We start from the raw sequence: 16,024 nt of genomic DNA, 5'->3' as shown, positions 1-16,024 counted from the left end.
GCTGACGTGATTATTTAATACCAGAGGAACTGACTGGACTTGTCACCTTAGAGAGTCTGCTCAGCACAGCAGCCTGGCGAGCTGGCAGGTGCTGGAAGACTTGACTCCAGGCAGTGGAGCGACAACAGGAGCTCTGAGCACAGAGATCCGCCTATACCCTTCCCAGACTGCCACATCCCACCTGGTCTACTGCAATGGACTCAAAGATGAAAGCTCCCAAAGCTGGTGCACATTCCCCAGCTCCTCCATCACTACAGCAGCTGGTTCTTAGCACCATGCGGGACCTTACAAATCCTGGAATATGCAACTGAAGCAGCATGAATATCAAAGGCCACCCAAAGTCTGTTAAATGGGTTACGGAACAGACCAGGCAAGAAGCAGGCAGACAGGCCTGCATCAACGGTCACCAAAATCCCATCGCCGTGTGAAAGCTTTCCAACTCTCTTAAACTGCCAAAAACAAGGAAATAACATTTGGCATTTTTCCTGTGCCATTGTACAACACTAACAGGACAATGCAACGAATAAAGTTCACATTCAAAGTGCATCCTGATGTGCCTCTTATTTCTGAGAGTCAAACAACAAAGATACAAATTTACCATGTAATGTTTTCTGAAATCTCTTCACAGTAACCATGTCCTTTGTTAGTTGAAAAGTTTTCCCTTCAGTTTCAACAGTGAATTCCCTGCAAAGGAAAAAGTCATCTCTTAAAAGCTACAGCAATAAATAAACAAGTTATATTTCCTTAATTGCATTGGTTTGTTGACTCTAAGAGCGGGACAATAAAAGCCAGGGCAAATCCCAGAGATCAAAGAAACGTGGCATACTCCTTAAGAGAAATTTACATTAATAATAAAATTACTACATCTACATTAAAAGCAACCATTTTCATAATCACAGTGAACTTAGTTGTGGTTAACAGCCTGAAGCAAACTCAGCTGGGAAGTGGAAGAGCGAAGCATATACACCGAAAGAAGAAAACAGAGGCACACAAAACAGACACTTGCTGCACTGTACAGCTTGCCGAGTGCATGGACTTCTCATGAAAACTCAGTTCTCGCAGAAGGTACTGTGCGTTTTCACGGATACTAAACAAAGGGGAGGACACAGCAGTTATTTCATTGCTTATTTCTCAAGCTGTTGATATCATGGTCTTCTAACTCCTTTCTCTTGCTCCTCGCTAGCTTGCAACTAGCACACACTGCTTGCCATGGAGAACTTACGCTGTATCGACCTATCCTGCTTACAAGAAGCAAATTTTATTATTATGCATCCTAACAGAAACCTGCTGCTGTAAATCTGAGGGCTTCACATCACGGATTTATACAACCATGGTCATATGAAAGGAGGGTTTAACGGACTGACATGTGCTCAGCAATGCCACCCTCCCGGCTGGAGCATTCAGATCAGCGTAGTAAAAAACCCAACACATTTATGAAAAGTCTGTGCTATTCACCTGAATTTGGACCCGAAACCAAACATGCTCAAGTTTACAAAGGCTTTGCTCTGAATGCAGCTACAGCTGGATGCTGAGTTTAAACACAGTCACGATTTGCAGTCCACTATCAATTCAAACCTGGGATACTGCTTATTACTCAACTATTAAATAATTTCAGTGGGATTCTGGATGAACTAAGTTCAGTTTCTGCTGGCTTTGACATGCACACACATCACCACATTCTGCCATAGTTTCTCTCCCCATTTTGAGTGCTCCTGTTTATTTTACACTTTCACATCCACAGAAATGTAAAAGAAATAAATCTTAGCTGAGGGGGGAAAAAAAAGACAGACAAAACAAAAAGGTGTGAACGTTGCCATTCTGGAATGTATCCATTGATCCTACACCTTGTACCATTCCAAGCAGGAAATAAACTTTTTTTTTTATTATTGCACCATTAGCCTTCTCATAACATACACAGCTGTTGGCCTGCTTCAGCCAAATTTGACAACTGCAGAGATCTCTCATATTTCCAATTCCTGCATGTGTTAGGAACACAGGCAGACAGGTCGAAGGAAAACATAAATCACTGCCCCGATAAGTCAAAAGCTGTAACAGGTCCTGAAGTATATCACTAAGCATTGGAGGACACTCACACAGGTTTTGGTTCTCATTTAACTGTTTTGTTCCATTACCCACTGAATTATTTGATTAACTTTAAAATTAAGTTCAAAACCATCTGCCAGCTCTGGTCAACTCTCAAACCAGAGCAGGGAAGCTGGTAAACACTTCCCAATTCACTGAGGTGTCTCTCTTACAGGATGACCCTACTAAAGCCAGCAGCTCATTCCCACACAAATGAACAAATATTTGAATACCATGGTTATGCATTTACATGCGTATATCAAGAGATATGTAGATGGATGACCAGCAACGACTTGGTAGAAGGGACAGCACCAAAACTGATGACCCACTCAGCCTACTCTCATGAGGAAGTTTGTTTCAGGTGGCTCAAATTAATCCAGCAGCACTTTGGGAACCTTCCTCAGAGGTGTCAGAGGCCACCACACACACAGAGCCAGCTCACCCTTTCTCGTTGAGCAGCTGCTCCATCTCAGTGATGTAACACTCATCACACATGGAAAGGTATTCCATCACCACCTTTGCATCCTTCTTATAAGCTTTGCCAATGGCTCCCTTATTTGCCTCAAACTGAACAATGTTGACTGTTCTGTACGAGGCAGTTAAGGAGTTTGAGATGACAGAAAGCAGGGCCTAACTCTTTTGCTACGTCAAAGCTAATTGCTGCATGACACAAAGAAATCTCCTCTGCTGCTGGATTAAGGAACTTGCCTCCAAGAGAGGAAAGGGACAATAAAAGTACTGAAGGGCAGAAAGTCACAAATTTTCACAGAATCCCAGGCTGGAAGGGACCTCAGGGATCAACTAGTCCAACCTTTCTGGGAAAAGCGCAGTCTAGACAAGATGGCCCCGCACCCTGTCCAGAAAACTCTTAAAGGTGTCCAACGTGGCCGAGTCAACCACTTCCCTGGGGAGATTATTCCAATGGTGACTGTCCTCAATGTGAAGAATTTCCCTCTCATGTCCAATCGGAATCTCCCCAAGAGCAACTTGTGTCCATCCCCCCTTGCCCTCTCCATGGGACTCTGTGGGAAAAGGGAGCCACCACCTTCTTTGTAGCTGCCCCTTAAGTACTGGTACACGGTGATGAGATCCCCTCTGAGCCTCCTTTTCTCAAGGCTGAACAAACCCAGCTCTCCCAGCCTACCCTCATATGGCAGCTTCCCAGTCCTCTGATCATCTTGGTGAATACAACTTTTTTCTTTTTTTTTTTTTTTTTTTTTTTTTTTACAAGTACAGTTAGCAGCAGATCCATGGAATGTCATGGACTAACCTGGGATAGTAACCCACAATCACATTTAAACCATGCTTCACAGTCAAAACAGAGTCTAGCATTAAGCTAGAAAAAACCAAGCACAAGAGTAAATCCCCTTTGTTCACTTGAGTACAGTCACCCACATGCTCATGACTTCCCAAAGTCATGGTGGTCTGTAGCTCTAGGTTTCCCTGTTAAATTTACTGATATAACTTAAAATAGAGCTGCACAGCTCTCCAGGACATCTCACTTTCAAATCACTTTTCACTTCAAGAGAATCTGGTCTATTCTGAAAGGATATAGGTTCTTTGAGAGGCTTCTCAGCTATAAGAGGAACTTTGGTGGCGCGGGCATGGCAGGAGAGGTCATAGCAGGAACGATCAGCACAGCCAACGATCTCAATCCAACCCTGAAAAAACAAAAGTGGAAGCTTTTACCAACTCACTTTTTTGTCCACTTAACCATCAAATATGTTTATTCACCCTTAAGCTCTCCCTGCTCCCATGCCTGTTTTTCTATGTAATTAGCTCTGTCACAATAAGCAGCCCTCACTCACTAGTTGCTCCTTCATTTGAATGATTCCATTTGTTTCCAGAGGAAGTGATCAGTTATCTAACCAGGGCCTGTGTTCAAGGCCAGGTTTTCCACGTGGCCTGGCAGAACACAGCACTGTGCCAATAGCTTGGGGCTGGGGCCGGAGCACACAGTCCTATCACTCACATGCTATAGGCACACAAAGACATCATGCCTTCAGGGCTTTATTGCTCCACAAGGATAGAACAGACAGCAGGCACCAGCTGCACAGAAATAGCCAAAAGCCTGGCTTACAAGGTGGTAAGACACAGATCATATGCAAGGGAAGCGCTTCTTTCAACATTTCAGCAAGGAGGAATCTCAAAACACCATTCATGCACATGGAACTGATGAAGCCTTCCAGCACTTGCAGCAAGTACAAACCCCACCTGGATTTTCTAAAATACAATTCCATATAAGAAAAGCCACATCAGCTGCTTTCCGTTCACTCTGTCACATCAGCCGGACATACAGGCAGCCAGAGGCTGGGTAGTTTTCCAGACTGCAGTGACACAGCAGGGTGTCAGGAAAGGTACATGAACAGAAGAAATCCCTGTGCTGGAAAGACCATGGTGTTCCAGAACACCTTGGGGAAATTTTACATGAATTAAACCAGTACAGTACTACAGCTGCTTCTCAGAAGGCTGTCTTCACCTCTGGGTTAGGCTGCTGGACATACTGCTCTGTGAGTGTTGTCCTGATCCATGACAAGGCTTGCAAAGTTTCTTAATCTTATTTACGTGGTGTGACTCACATATGTCCAGCCTGTTTTGGCTTAGCTGGGAAGAGAGGCTGCGAAGTGGAAGTCAGCTTCTACATTCAGAGGAAGCCATTTCTTAAATCATTTCTACAGATCTTTTCTATATGAAGACAAATCACTCATCCAAGCTGCAGGATTTTTTTTTCTCATCTTAAGTTTGGTGGAATTTTACTGGCTATTATTGCCTTAACTAGCTGTAACGAAACATCACTAGTGATAGGCCTGTTTCAGCTCCTTAAAAGAAAAGAGAGAGGGGAAAGAAAGAAAAAATAAAAGAACCCAATCCAAAAAACCCACATGGACAAATACCACCAAGCACGCACACACAACCTCCTCAGCCCTAGGTTGCAGGAGGTTCTCCCTGGCCATAAATAAGGCTGTCTGAACCATCTGAAGCCTTGACCCCATTCCCTGTGTGGATGCCTTTGGGCTGAGCACGCTACCAGTTTGGCTGCCAAACTGGTCAGGACCATGGACGGGGTCTACCCATATAAGGCTCACCGCGACGGCACAAGCTGAGCCCACAGACCTCAGCAAAATCCCTTCAATCTTTCAGTCCTTTATTGAAACTAGACCACACAGAGTTCTCCAGGTATTTTCAGGAATCTGCCTATACCCTAGACTCCTTGGAAAGGGTAACCAGGCAGAAGAACATGTGCTTCATTACACGAGGGGAAAAATAATGAAATAGTTTTTTAAAGACTCAGGTTTGACCTAAAAAGTAGATTCTGTACCCTTAAAGAAGGAATGACTTCATAATCAATACAGTCTAGTTACTATGCCTTCTAATACATTTCTTTTGAATCTATCATTCCAACTGATACACTTGGCTGAGACTTAACTGAAGAGGCTGAAAGCTCTCCAAGAGAATCTAAAATGAGTCAAAGAGCCTTGCCCCTAATTACTTACTGCTGGTTTACCTGAAAGAAAAAAAGACACTTTTTTTTAAATCTAGCCAACAATACAAGAGAAAAACAGAGCACCCAACAAGGCCTGCCTGAACTGAAAAGCTCTTAGTGACTCAGCAGGAAGACAAAAAAAACCTTGGGAAATTTTCCTCCCAGCACCAGCCGTCTGAACTGGCAGGAGTGAACTCTCATTTCTTACAGCTTGGAAGTAGGAAAGGAAGAACAAGCATTGTAGCATGAAGGAATCTGCCCTGGAATAATGCCTCCAGCAAAACAAATCCTTCCCCACTGCTGTTACAGCCATTATAGTCTTTAGAAAGCACCGGGACATTTCCTTTAATTTCAGATGAAATTTGATCAGCGCAATGTCCACAGGCATTTCAGGCTCTACCAAAGGAGTCTAAAGCATGGACCTACAGCCAACCATGAAGAGCCCATAAACTTTGTGCAAGCCCACTGCAGGGAGCTGACCTGTCCCCTTAGTCCTGGAGTCAGAGTATATCCACTGCAGTAAGCATGTTCATACCAACGAGGGGCTGGACAGAAACATCACTCATAGCCCCCGTTTTAAAAACCAAGAAATAAAACAGAGCCCCATCCCACATTATCAGCAGATCTGATAGGGAATGCCGCTTGCTATTTCACTTTGACACTTACATACGATGTTTTGGACTCTGCGTCCCAGCAGTCACAGGCATAATGAGCCATCTCATTCTCCATATGCTGTCGGAAGCGCAGCTTCTCTGGGGATACACCGACCTTTGTAAGGAAGAGGTAGATTCTGCCAATGAAGTAACCGAGAACGGAGTTATTGATCACACCCTGGAAAGGGAAAAAGCAGGAAGAAAAAAACCACATAGACATTAATTCCTAAGTAAGCAAAGTCATGATTTGTTGTACTTCTGCAGACAACCTGACACATTACAGAGAGAACCTCTCACAGCTGCCTGTGACAAAGCACTATGTCTCCCCAGAAACTATTACATCTTTTCAAATTCACCTAGTGCCACTGGCAGTATCTCCATCTGAACAAAACAGTAAGTTATTACTGCTCTAGGACACATCGCTAACTGTCTCTGAAGATCACCTACTTGAAAATACCCTGCTGTATCCAACAGTGCAGTCACTGGTATTACCACAGTGCATGGGAACTGCAGTTATGGCTCAGGACCTCACAGCTGCAATACAACGGCGGAGGGTGTTCCCATATACTGACAGGGTCAGCAGCTGAGTATTAGATTCCCAGTCACTGCTGAGCTTTTGGCAGGTATTACTATTCCTTACCACTCCTGTCCCATTAGCTAAGTGTGAAGCTTAACCTCTAACCACTACCCCAACACCAGCTGCAGCCTTTCATTAACTGATAACAAGGGCCAGGCTTGGATCTCAGTCACACTGAAGAGAACTGACTCTTAAATCTGGGAGCAAACCCCAGCTGGCACCAACACAACAGTTTGTCATTTAGCCTTGAGAACAACATTCAAAAGAGCAAGCTCCATGTGCTTGCGAGAGGAACATTACCTGTTGGACAGCATCTCCCAGCCGCATTATGTGGGCAGACTGCCCGCTGACCTGGGCCTTGGAAGAGTACAGGAGGATGTTGAGATCTGCCACATTCTGAAACTTGGGGTGATTTTTCTCACTGGGATCCACAAAGTGCTCTATTTCTGCCATGGTGAATTCCCTAACGGAAACACAACCAACCACGTGTATTGAATATTTTATGTGTTAGCCACGGCCCCTCTAATAAATGATTACACTTTAGCCTTTCACAAGCAAGTCAGTAGTTTGTGAGAGCCAAGACAATGTATAGACTGGAACACAAACCAGTCTTGACACTGGATTTTGTTTCATCTTCAGATTCCTAATAAAACTTCCTACAAATTCATCTAAAGATCTCCAGGCCATGGTCATCACCACTGTGATTCAGAGCAGAGCGCACCACCTTTAAAAATTCTTCCAGAAGTTCTCTGGAGTTTTTCCAGACTGCTACGATGCCCGTATTAGAAGTAAACATTTCCTACAGGGTCAGTGAAGACTAATCCACTGATGAATTCAGTAGCCTGAACTCATATTAGAGGTGCCCAAAACAGCCAGGTGAGGTGATAATTTCTTGAAGATAATGATACCGCTACTTCAGCAATGGTGCACATTCTGTTTTAAGAACTTGTCTTTAATACGTCCATACTCATCCATTGATTCTCAGCCTTCTTGCTTGAAATCAGTTCACATTGAATTAGCTTATTATCAAGACCCTTTAAAAAGCTCTAGGTAATCATTAACCTTAAATCACAGGCATCAGGAGGTAATTTGGTGTGATAGCATAATAACACAGTCTCCAATAAACATGCCACAAGTGTATAATTTATATTTGACTGAAAATGCATTTCAATGAGAAAAGTTCTCGTTTCCAGATGTGAAAGAGAGAACAGGAGCACTAGGAAAACTCCAGAGAGTTCCCTTAGTGCTAATGACGCCACTGCCTCGGTGACATTTATGGCACCATATTAAGCAATTACCAAGTTTACAACGCATACTGCCTGTGCGTACGACAGAACCACACTGGCTGTGCATGGGAGCTCTTGTTCCAAATTACATGGAAGAGACTTCTGTTCAGAATAGTTCAGTTAAAATACAGATACGGTCCTTAATGAAGTGCAATAATCACTTCTATCCTGAGACAGAAAGCTTTGAAAGTAATTATCGATAACCCTGAGCTTTCCTGCTTGACTGATTTTGGGACACACACACATCCCGAGTCAGGTTATCTCCCAACTTCCTCTCTGTAGTAAGCTGCAGAATGGCAGAATCTGCAGAAGTGAGACAAGGAAATACTGCTGCAGGGTCCATCACGTTTTGATCCCAGATTTCAGTTTTCAAGTAAATGGCAGGAACATAATTGAACAAGCAAAGCTGCACGTTCTGTAGAGAACACAGCTACCTTTAATATGATTCATTTAGATTATGATGAAAGCCAAATTTTGTTAGTAAAACTGAGTTTAACCTAGGTGTTTCTAACACAACAGCTATTTCAGAGATCCTTAACTAAACGAGTACTTTGCCCATGAACCCTGAGACTCACTAACACATTATCAGGTGTCCTCTGGAAGAAAGCACTAGTGTGAAACAATCCTGTGCAAACACTGGAACAAAGTGAGTTGCTACCTGCTCCAGGCACCCTTCTGCTGAAAGAGGAAATCTGCGGTACCTCACTCTGATAAGGCCGGAGCGGGGTGAGATTTCATTTCTGAAGGAATTTCCAATCTGGGCAGCAGCAAAAGGCAGTTTGCCTTGGTTAAACTCCAGCAGGCGTTTGAAGTTGAGGAATATTCCCTGTGCAGTTTCTGGCCTCAGATAGCTGAAAGGAGATGGGGGAAAGGAAAATTCAGGAAGATAGAACGGGGTGGGGGGGGGGGGGGGAGAGGGGGAAGAAGTGAGAAAAGAAAAAAAAAAAAACAGTTACTACAAAACTTAACTGTGGTACTTTTCTTTTGAGTCTTTTAACTCCAGGACACAAAATAATGAACCAACAGACTGAGGGGAAAACCCCAAACAATTATCAGCTGCAGCCCAAACACAGCACTTGTACTTACCCCCAAAAGTAAACTAGATGACTTGGATGCCCTTGAAAAGAAAGAGATGTCTGAATGAAGTACGGTGGCCAGTTACATCAGGGAGGTCAGAGGATTCCCTCCTTGCCTTTCCTACATAGGCCTGAGCTGTACCAGGCTACTTACAAGTGAGGATTTTGCTGGCAAGCCATGCTGTTACACGAACTGTGAAGTGGCTTTAGCGTAAGGCCCTTACAACCCCTTCAGTGATTTGAGACCTCCCCAGAGAATACCACCTGCACAGACTATTTCACGTGCTGCACTGGAGAACACATACGACATGTATCTCTGACCCCATCTCAGAACATGTGCAGGAATTGTGTTCGCCACTCTTCAGTAGGGGTTTTAGTTTCAGTTTTGGAGACACCAACTCAAGACAATAGCCTCCACATCCTCACAAACTAACTCACACACCTAGTAAATGATGCTACCACTGGATCACCCTGCTGAGTAACTTCATCCCGAAGCAGGTACACCGAAGCTTGCTCTCTATAGCCATGAAGTTGCTGACGACTGGGAACCCAGCATTAACCGGCTTTATGGAAACAATTCCAACCAACAAGGGGAGAGCTGTGATCCACATAGGCTGCTGCTTCAAATATTTCTGAGATTCTGCAACAGCTCCTCGTTTCTCCTACCTTTCACCAAGAGTACAATGCCAGAGAAGGCTGGAACTGAAAGGCATGGGAAGGCTACTCAAGAAGAAATTGCATATTTCAATCCTTCTGAGACTTTATTTTTATTCCAAGCAATACAGAATATGAAGAAGGGAGAGCGTAAGCAGAATGAGATTAGTACCTACCCAGGCATGTTCCCTCCGGGCCCAATGGAGGTCCTGAACATCAGATTGAAAGAAACAGGAGGAGACAGGTCATTCCCAGTGATAGGTGATTTCACGTTGTAGTTCACAAAGAGATCTGCAAGTTCTTGTTGGCCGTAGTTGTCCAACTAATATTAAAACACAGGAGAATTATTTTTATTACCAGATGAGGTAACAAGAATGAATTAATTCCTTTTCATCTTCTACTGAGCATGATCCACAGCTCTGAATCACCTGCCCAAAATATTCCCTTTTAAACTAAATGGTCAAGCAAGCTAAGGTTTGAACCAATGATAGAAGAATACGCTGCACATCTGCAAACCCATTTTAGTAACACAGGTCCACCACTCAGTCACACCACAGAAAGTCTGAAGTCTAGCTAGAAATGCAAGCACTGAGCATAAGAGTGGGTGTGAAGCAGAAGAAAAGTCATTGGGACTGCATCACCACCCACCAGTAGCTTCTTTTGAACAGTTTCAGCTAAAACACGGGGAGCAGCGTGTCGGGGAGGAAAAAAAATACAGCAATGAGACAAAGAGAAAAGCTGAAGTTTCTGCAGTGCTTTGCATTCATTTCTCTTTCTTCTGCTGCAGGAAACACAATATTCCAGCTATGCATTAGATGCTCTCTTTTAGAGCTGTCCTGCATTTTAGTTAATTAGAACAAACCTGCAGCACAGGGATTCTTGGTGGAAGACTTTCCATTTGCTCTGAAAACAATTTGGTAATGACTGCACACTTTCACAGGTGGGATAAGTCGGCCCCTTACAGGGCTTTACCTTCCTCTTTCTCTGGAAGATGGGAATCAAGCAGTAGTAGAACCACAGATCTAACTGCAACCTAAACGCACAAAACCCGCAATTTCTGCCAATTTTTGTGCATTTATGCACTAGCCTTTTGCAAATGCACGTTTAAATGTAGTTTCTAGACTTAAGTACCATAAAGGATCTAAACTGAACAGTACAGCAATGGCTTAACACTCAAGTTTAAAATCAGATATGCTGCTTCTGCCATTAATTGTCATGATCCTTCATGTATTGGAGAAAATTCAAGACAGGACATCAAAAGAGTTCATTAATAAAGGGATTCCCCTAAAGGATGGTCGAAGTTCGATGTTGTAGTGTGGAAAACCTAATGACAGCTGCTCAGTGATACACTGAAAAAAAAGCTTGCTCTTTCTGGAAAGAAATATTTATTCTATGCATGGCTCTGGAAGCATTTATCTTTGAAGTCATGAGAACAGAAAACATGAAAAACAAAGTAAGAAAAACAAATAATAAAAAATAAAGGCAAATGTCTGTACAGCTGCTCAGGAACGTCAGCCTGGTACACCAGCTATTCTCACAGTAAACACAGGAAGAATCTGTGCAGGGTGCTAGAGACAGAGGAATGAATCTCAAGTGTTTCAAAGTCAAGACAACTTTAAAACACACCAATTCAGTGCTAAGCTGATTCAGGAAAAACCCTGACAAAACTTCTCAACCATCTCTGTTCCTTTGTATCATAATCCCACAATAAGGGATTTACAAAGGTAAATAGGCTTTTTGCCAGGGTGTGAAGTGGAACAGAGCGGACCAGCTCCAAGGACAAAGCTCCAGCCCTAACAATCCAACATTCAAGAGACTAATACAATAGCAATAACTCTCCAAAATCACAATAGGAGGGAGATGCGATTAACCAGCAAGTTTGCAGTGTTTGTTAGGCAGTAAGCTTTCAGTATTTAGGAGCATGTACAGCCTACAAGTATCTCTGAGGTAAAGACTTCTGAGCATCTTCAGAGACACAGAAGGGACACTGCCTTCGGACTCAGCGCATCGCACTTCCCTCTGTTACACACGCATTCCTGAAGCATTCGCCTCCCCATGCAGGCACCCACCTGCGTTAGAACATTTTCCATTTCTGCCTTTTTCTCTGCTGTGCACTTTTTGTCAGACATAAGCTTTTGCAGGTGAGCTGTAAGCAAGAAAAGTATGTAGTGAGTTTATACTGCAACCCCATCACTGACCGCAGCCAAAAGCTAGATAAATCAGGAGGATCCTCCAGGATGAGCATATATCCACCAGTTGCTTAATAGTAGCCAGAGTAATTCCACTCATGTCATAAGCACCATGCTGATCTACAGCTGAGGAGCCACTCCAGTTAACTCTTCTGGTGGGCCACAGGGTGAACAACAGGTCCTCATCTAATTTCTTTCCAATACTCATTCCTCTAAATCTAAGCAATGGCTTTGGAGTCCCTTTCTCTTCATTTGCTTTCTATACAAACTGGAAATTAAAAGCAACGTCTGATCCTGAGCCAGCAAGGCTAATTTTATCCAAATGCACTCAGAGGCACGTACTGACTTGGTACAGTAGGGTTAGACTGCATTCCACTTTAGAGCACAACATCCTCCACGAGATACAAAGGCAGACAATGATGCCAAGGCTTCCCACTCTCATTTGAAAAAAGCAATCTGAGTTTTTAGCGGCAGTGACAGCAGGTGGCTGTTCACCAGTGATGGGCTGCAGAAGAGAAAGGGACATTCTTGTATATGGTGCTGTTCAGTGTGCAAAGTAGGCAGAGGTTAGATGGGCTTCTTTTGGGGTTTTGTAATAAAACAAAACTTCTGAGTATTATGAAAACAGCTTTAAAGCCTATATAGATTGTTCTATGTACTCAACTTCCAAGGAAAAGGCTAGAAAACTAGGGAGCACAACCCACTTAAGCCTAGAGTGGAACAATCCTTCCTTTCACAATAGAGCTGTACATGAAAAAGTTTTCAAATAGGCTTCTTATTTCTAAGACTCCTTCATGTGATTTTTTTGGTCTGTTTTTTTTCTTTATAACAAATTTTAATCAATAACCAGAAAGAAGCGTGAGGACTTTGCAAACCTAAGAAATGCCTGAAGTCTATTTAGCATTCCCAAAAGCCAGCAGAGTTCTAAGGCATGCAAAAGTCAGCAGCTGCCACGTAACTGACCTTTGCATAGGGAAAGCATGCTCTGTCCCCTTATATCACCATTAAATCCTTTCTCGGTTCTGAACAAAAAGCAACTGAACCTCAAGAAAACTAAGACCAGAACACGGTAGAGAACAGGAACCTTGTTACGCAGGGAGCCCTCAGCTTAGACAACACAGTCATCTTCTATGGTCTGATGACACAGGATTTTATAAAGAGTGGCCCCACTATGTTTTTACTAGAGATCCCGTACCTCGTTTGAGACACTAACACAACATTTGGGTGGAACTGAGAACTTATGGGATCATAGGTGTGGTATGATTAATGAAATACAAACACAAGTATGAAAGCCTGGCTACACCAACTGGCCTTCCTTGAGAAAGGTACTCTCTTCCCATGTTTGTACCCCTGCAAGAAATCCCCGAGCCCACCTAGCCTTGGAACAAAACCAAACCTTTTAAGAGATGATCAGCACGAAAACATTCCCCATTTTTCACATCTTTCACCATGAAGTCAGCAAACTTGTCTACATGGCCAGAAGTCCTAGAAAAGATGATACAAAAAAGGAACATGAAAGCTGCCACCGGGCAGCCCCGGGTACTGTGTGATCCCAGTGGACAGACCATTATCAAAGACAACTCCTTCAAACTATGCACCCAACCTGTAGGCTCACTCTTGCTTCTGATTATAGATTCATATCAAGCAGTACCATCCCACAGAAAATCCGATCTGTGAGAAAGTATCAATACATCTAAATCATAAAATGTGTCACTATGACAACATTTAGTGCCTTTAGGAACTGCACCGTGATTGAAGCAAGACATAGATGCAGCTGTGAGGAACAACCAGTAGTTCAGGTAGACAGATTCCCACTATTTTACACCAGTGATCCACAAAAGCCACTGCCCATTACACCGTGACCCAAAAAGAGTAACGCAGTTGACTCAGCTCAGACTCTCATTCCAAAAGCTCCTGACATATTTAGCAAACCTTGGTAGTCTTAGCAGAGATACGTGGAGGTGAAAGGGTCCAGAGTCTGAACTATGCTCTCACCCTGGAAGACGGTCCCTCTACCTGGTCTGTGGATAAAAAGAGGGCTTCAATCCCCAGGGCTACAGAGGCATCATTTGCATTCAGAGCTCAATTAACACACTGCGTATTGCCATCCCTCCACAGAGAAGGGAAGGATGGTCAAGCAACCTGGCCACTGTCCTAAATTACAACCCAGGTGTCCCAGATTTAGGCAAGTCACCTAATCCTTCTTCTTGTCTTCTTGATCTTTAGAAAAAGGAATAATGGCAATTTCTTACTTAATGGGATTGCTAGGAGACATTAAGATATTAGACTCTCAGGCACAAGTCCCACTGCTCTCCCTGATTTATGGAACAACAGCTTCTCACACTGACCTGTGCACTGGTATCTAATTATTTTGCTCTGCAATGGGGTATGAAATTGGGTGACCCAGTCTCAAGATCCCTGTGGGTAATTTTACAGAAGACTGTAAAAAGCAACAATGACCAGAAATTACATGCTGCAGAAGAAAAGACCCATATTTACTTCAGAACTGGCTCTGGTGTGAGCATGGTACAGTCAATCTCCAGGATTTGCTCTTCCTGAATAAAGTGCTGTCTCCATGCCTGGATGATGTTGTTCTTCAAAGCACACCCAACAGGCCCGAAGTCATACAGACCACTGACACCTGCAAAGAGAAAAAGGTAAAAAAACTGTGGTAGGTGCGAGATTGTATGAACTTGCATTGTTTGGAGGAAATGTCCTCCCTCCTCAGTGTTTCCACCAGTTGGTTTAAGCCTGAAGTACTTTTCTGAGCATGAAGCACCAGCTTCTTTAAACAGAATATGGAAAGTGTCCCACTGTAGCCAGCCTTTTACATAAAGACCCACGGCATAAAGGCTGAAAGTAAACTCCATTAAGCACCTAGACAGACATTTCCCTGCACACTAACCAACACAGTTCAGTTGCAGAGTGCACTGGGTCATCAGGTAGTGGTAGAAGCTGAAACTGATAAACACCTGCAACCAACAACTGTAAAAGCCACACTCCCTCCACCAATGGATTATTTTGTGGGAGGAATCTGAATATGGAAGAAGTGATAATGCATGTGCCAAAGCAGTATGTTATTGTCAGCAACGAAGCATATCTGCCAATCACCGGTTTAGGCACAAAGATGAAGGAAAAAAAAAAAGAGAAAGCCAATAACTCAACCCAGAGTATTTATTTTAGTATTTTAGGTGAAAGAGCAGTAACCACATAGGCACTGTGCTGCCCCCCAGAGCTGCTCAAATCAGCTGTCTGAAGAGATTTAACAGACACATTCGTTCACCTGTTCAATAAAGTTCATTGACAAAGTTCATTAAGGTAGCAGGTTCTAAAGTTCACGGTAGCTTTGAGCATTACCTTGCCAAGGAAGGCTGATAGAGATGAATGGTTATGAGGAAATAAGCTGATCATTCCCTTAAACGCCAGAACACCCTACGCCTCTGCAAAGAAACCATCTCCTGTAATGTAATGCTCAGAACTTGCATGTTAAAGTCCACTCGTTTGCATTCAGAAAGCAAAAGGCTAATTATGCGTTGTTGTCCCCCGCAAAGACTTTAGGAAGGGGGAAACTTTTGAAAGTCTTAAAGACTCATGCAGGACACTTTAAAGCCAACTTTAAAAAAAAATAATTTATGTTGCATTAATATAATATCATAAGAGTACAGCATTTCACACAGCTAGAAAGATCAGAACATTAGCCTAAAGGGATTAAAATGTAAATTTCTTCAATTCTGTACCTCCATAAATAGAAAAGGCTTGATCATAGAAAAACCTCCTTTTCAGGGTGTCTTCCATTTTAACTCTGTCCACAATATCATCTTTGGGCTGTAAGGCCAGCTCCTGTAATTCAAAAAAACCAAAAACAGTTAATAGAGCCAGTTTCTGGCAGGAGGGCAAATCGTCTCCATTCACCACTATGAGTCGAAAGTCTGTAAAGACCATTTTGAAGCAAAGGTATCCTGCCAACATGCTCATTTTCCAAAGAGGAATGGTCACACTGAGATTCAAGTGCTCAGTTACAAA

General features: G+C 43.1%; 1 protein-coding gene across 1 annotated transcript in view; it reads right to left on the bottom strand.

Moving 5' to 3' along the window:
- The window catches only part of GARS1 (glycyl-tRNA synthetase 1), a 29,077-nt gene that overhangs the window by 6,513 nt on the left and 6,540 nt on the right, over positions 1–16,024 (bottom strand). The window contains exons 3-13 of the mRNA XM_064445132.1: positions 15,739–15,841; positions 14,501–14,642; positions 13,398–13,486; positions 11,882–11,958; positions 9,989–10,134; positions 8,784–8,933; positions 7,097–7,259; positions 6,233–6,397; positions 3,631–3,743; positions 2,525–2,665; positions 599–684 (exon numbers count right to left, since the gene is read on the bottom strand). Coding sequence (XP_064301202.1) covers positions 599–684; positions 2,525–2,665; positions 3,631–3,743; positions 6,233–6,397; positions 7,097–7,259; positions 8,784–8,933; positions 9,989–10,134; positions 11,882–11,958; positions 13,398–13,486; positions 14,501–14,642; positions 15,739–15,841 — 1,375 coding nt within the window. The remainder of the gene's footprint in view (positions 1–598; positions 685–2,524; positions 2,666–3,630; positions 3,744–6,232; positions 6,398–7,096; positions 7,260–8,783; positions 8,934–9,988; positions 10,135–11,881; positions 11,959–13,397; positions 13,487–14,500; positions 14,643–15,738; positions 15,842–16,024) is intronic.

This window comes from Phalacrocorax carbo, chromosome 2, assembly GCF_963921805.1.
Source record: "Phalacrocorax carbo chromosome 2, bPhaCar2.1, whole genome shotgun sequence".
NCBI lineage: Eukaryota > Metazoa > Chordata > Aves > Suliformes > Phalacrocoracidae > Phalacrocorax > Phalacrocorax carbo.
Note: the sequence above shows the minus strand (reverse complement) of the source record. Positions and strands in the feature narration are given on the sequence as shown.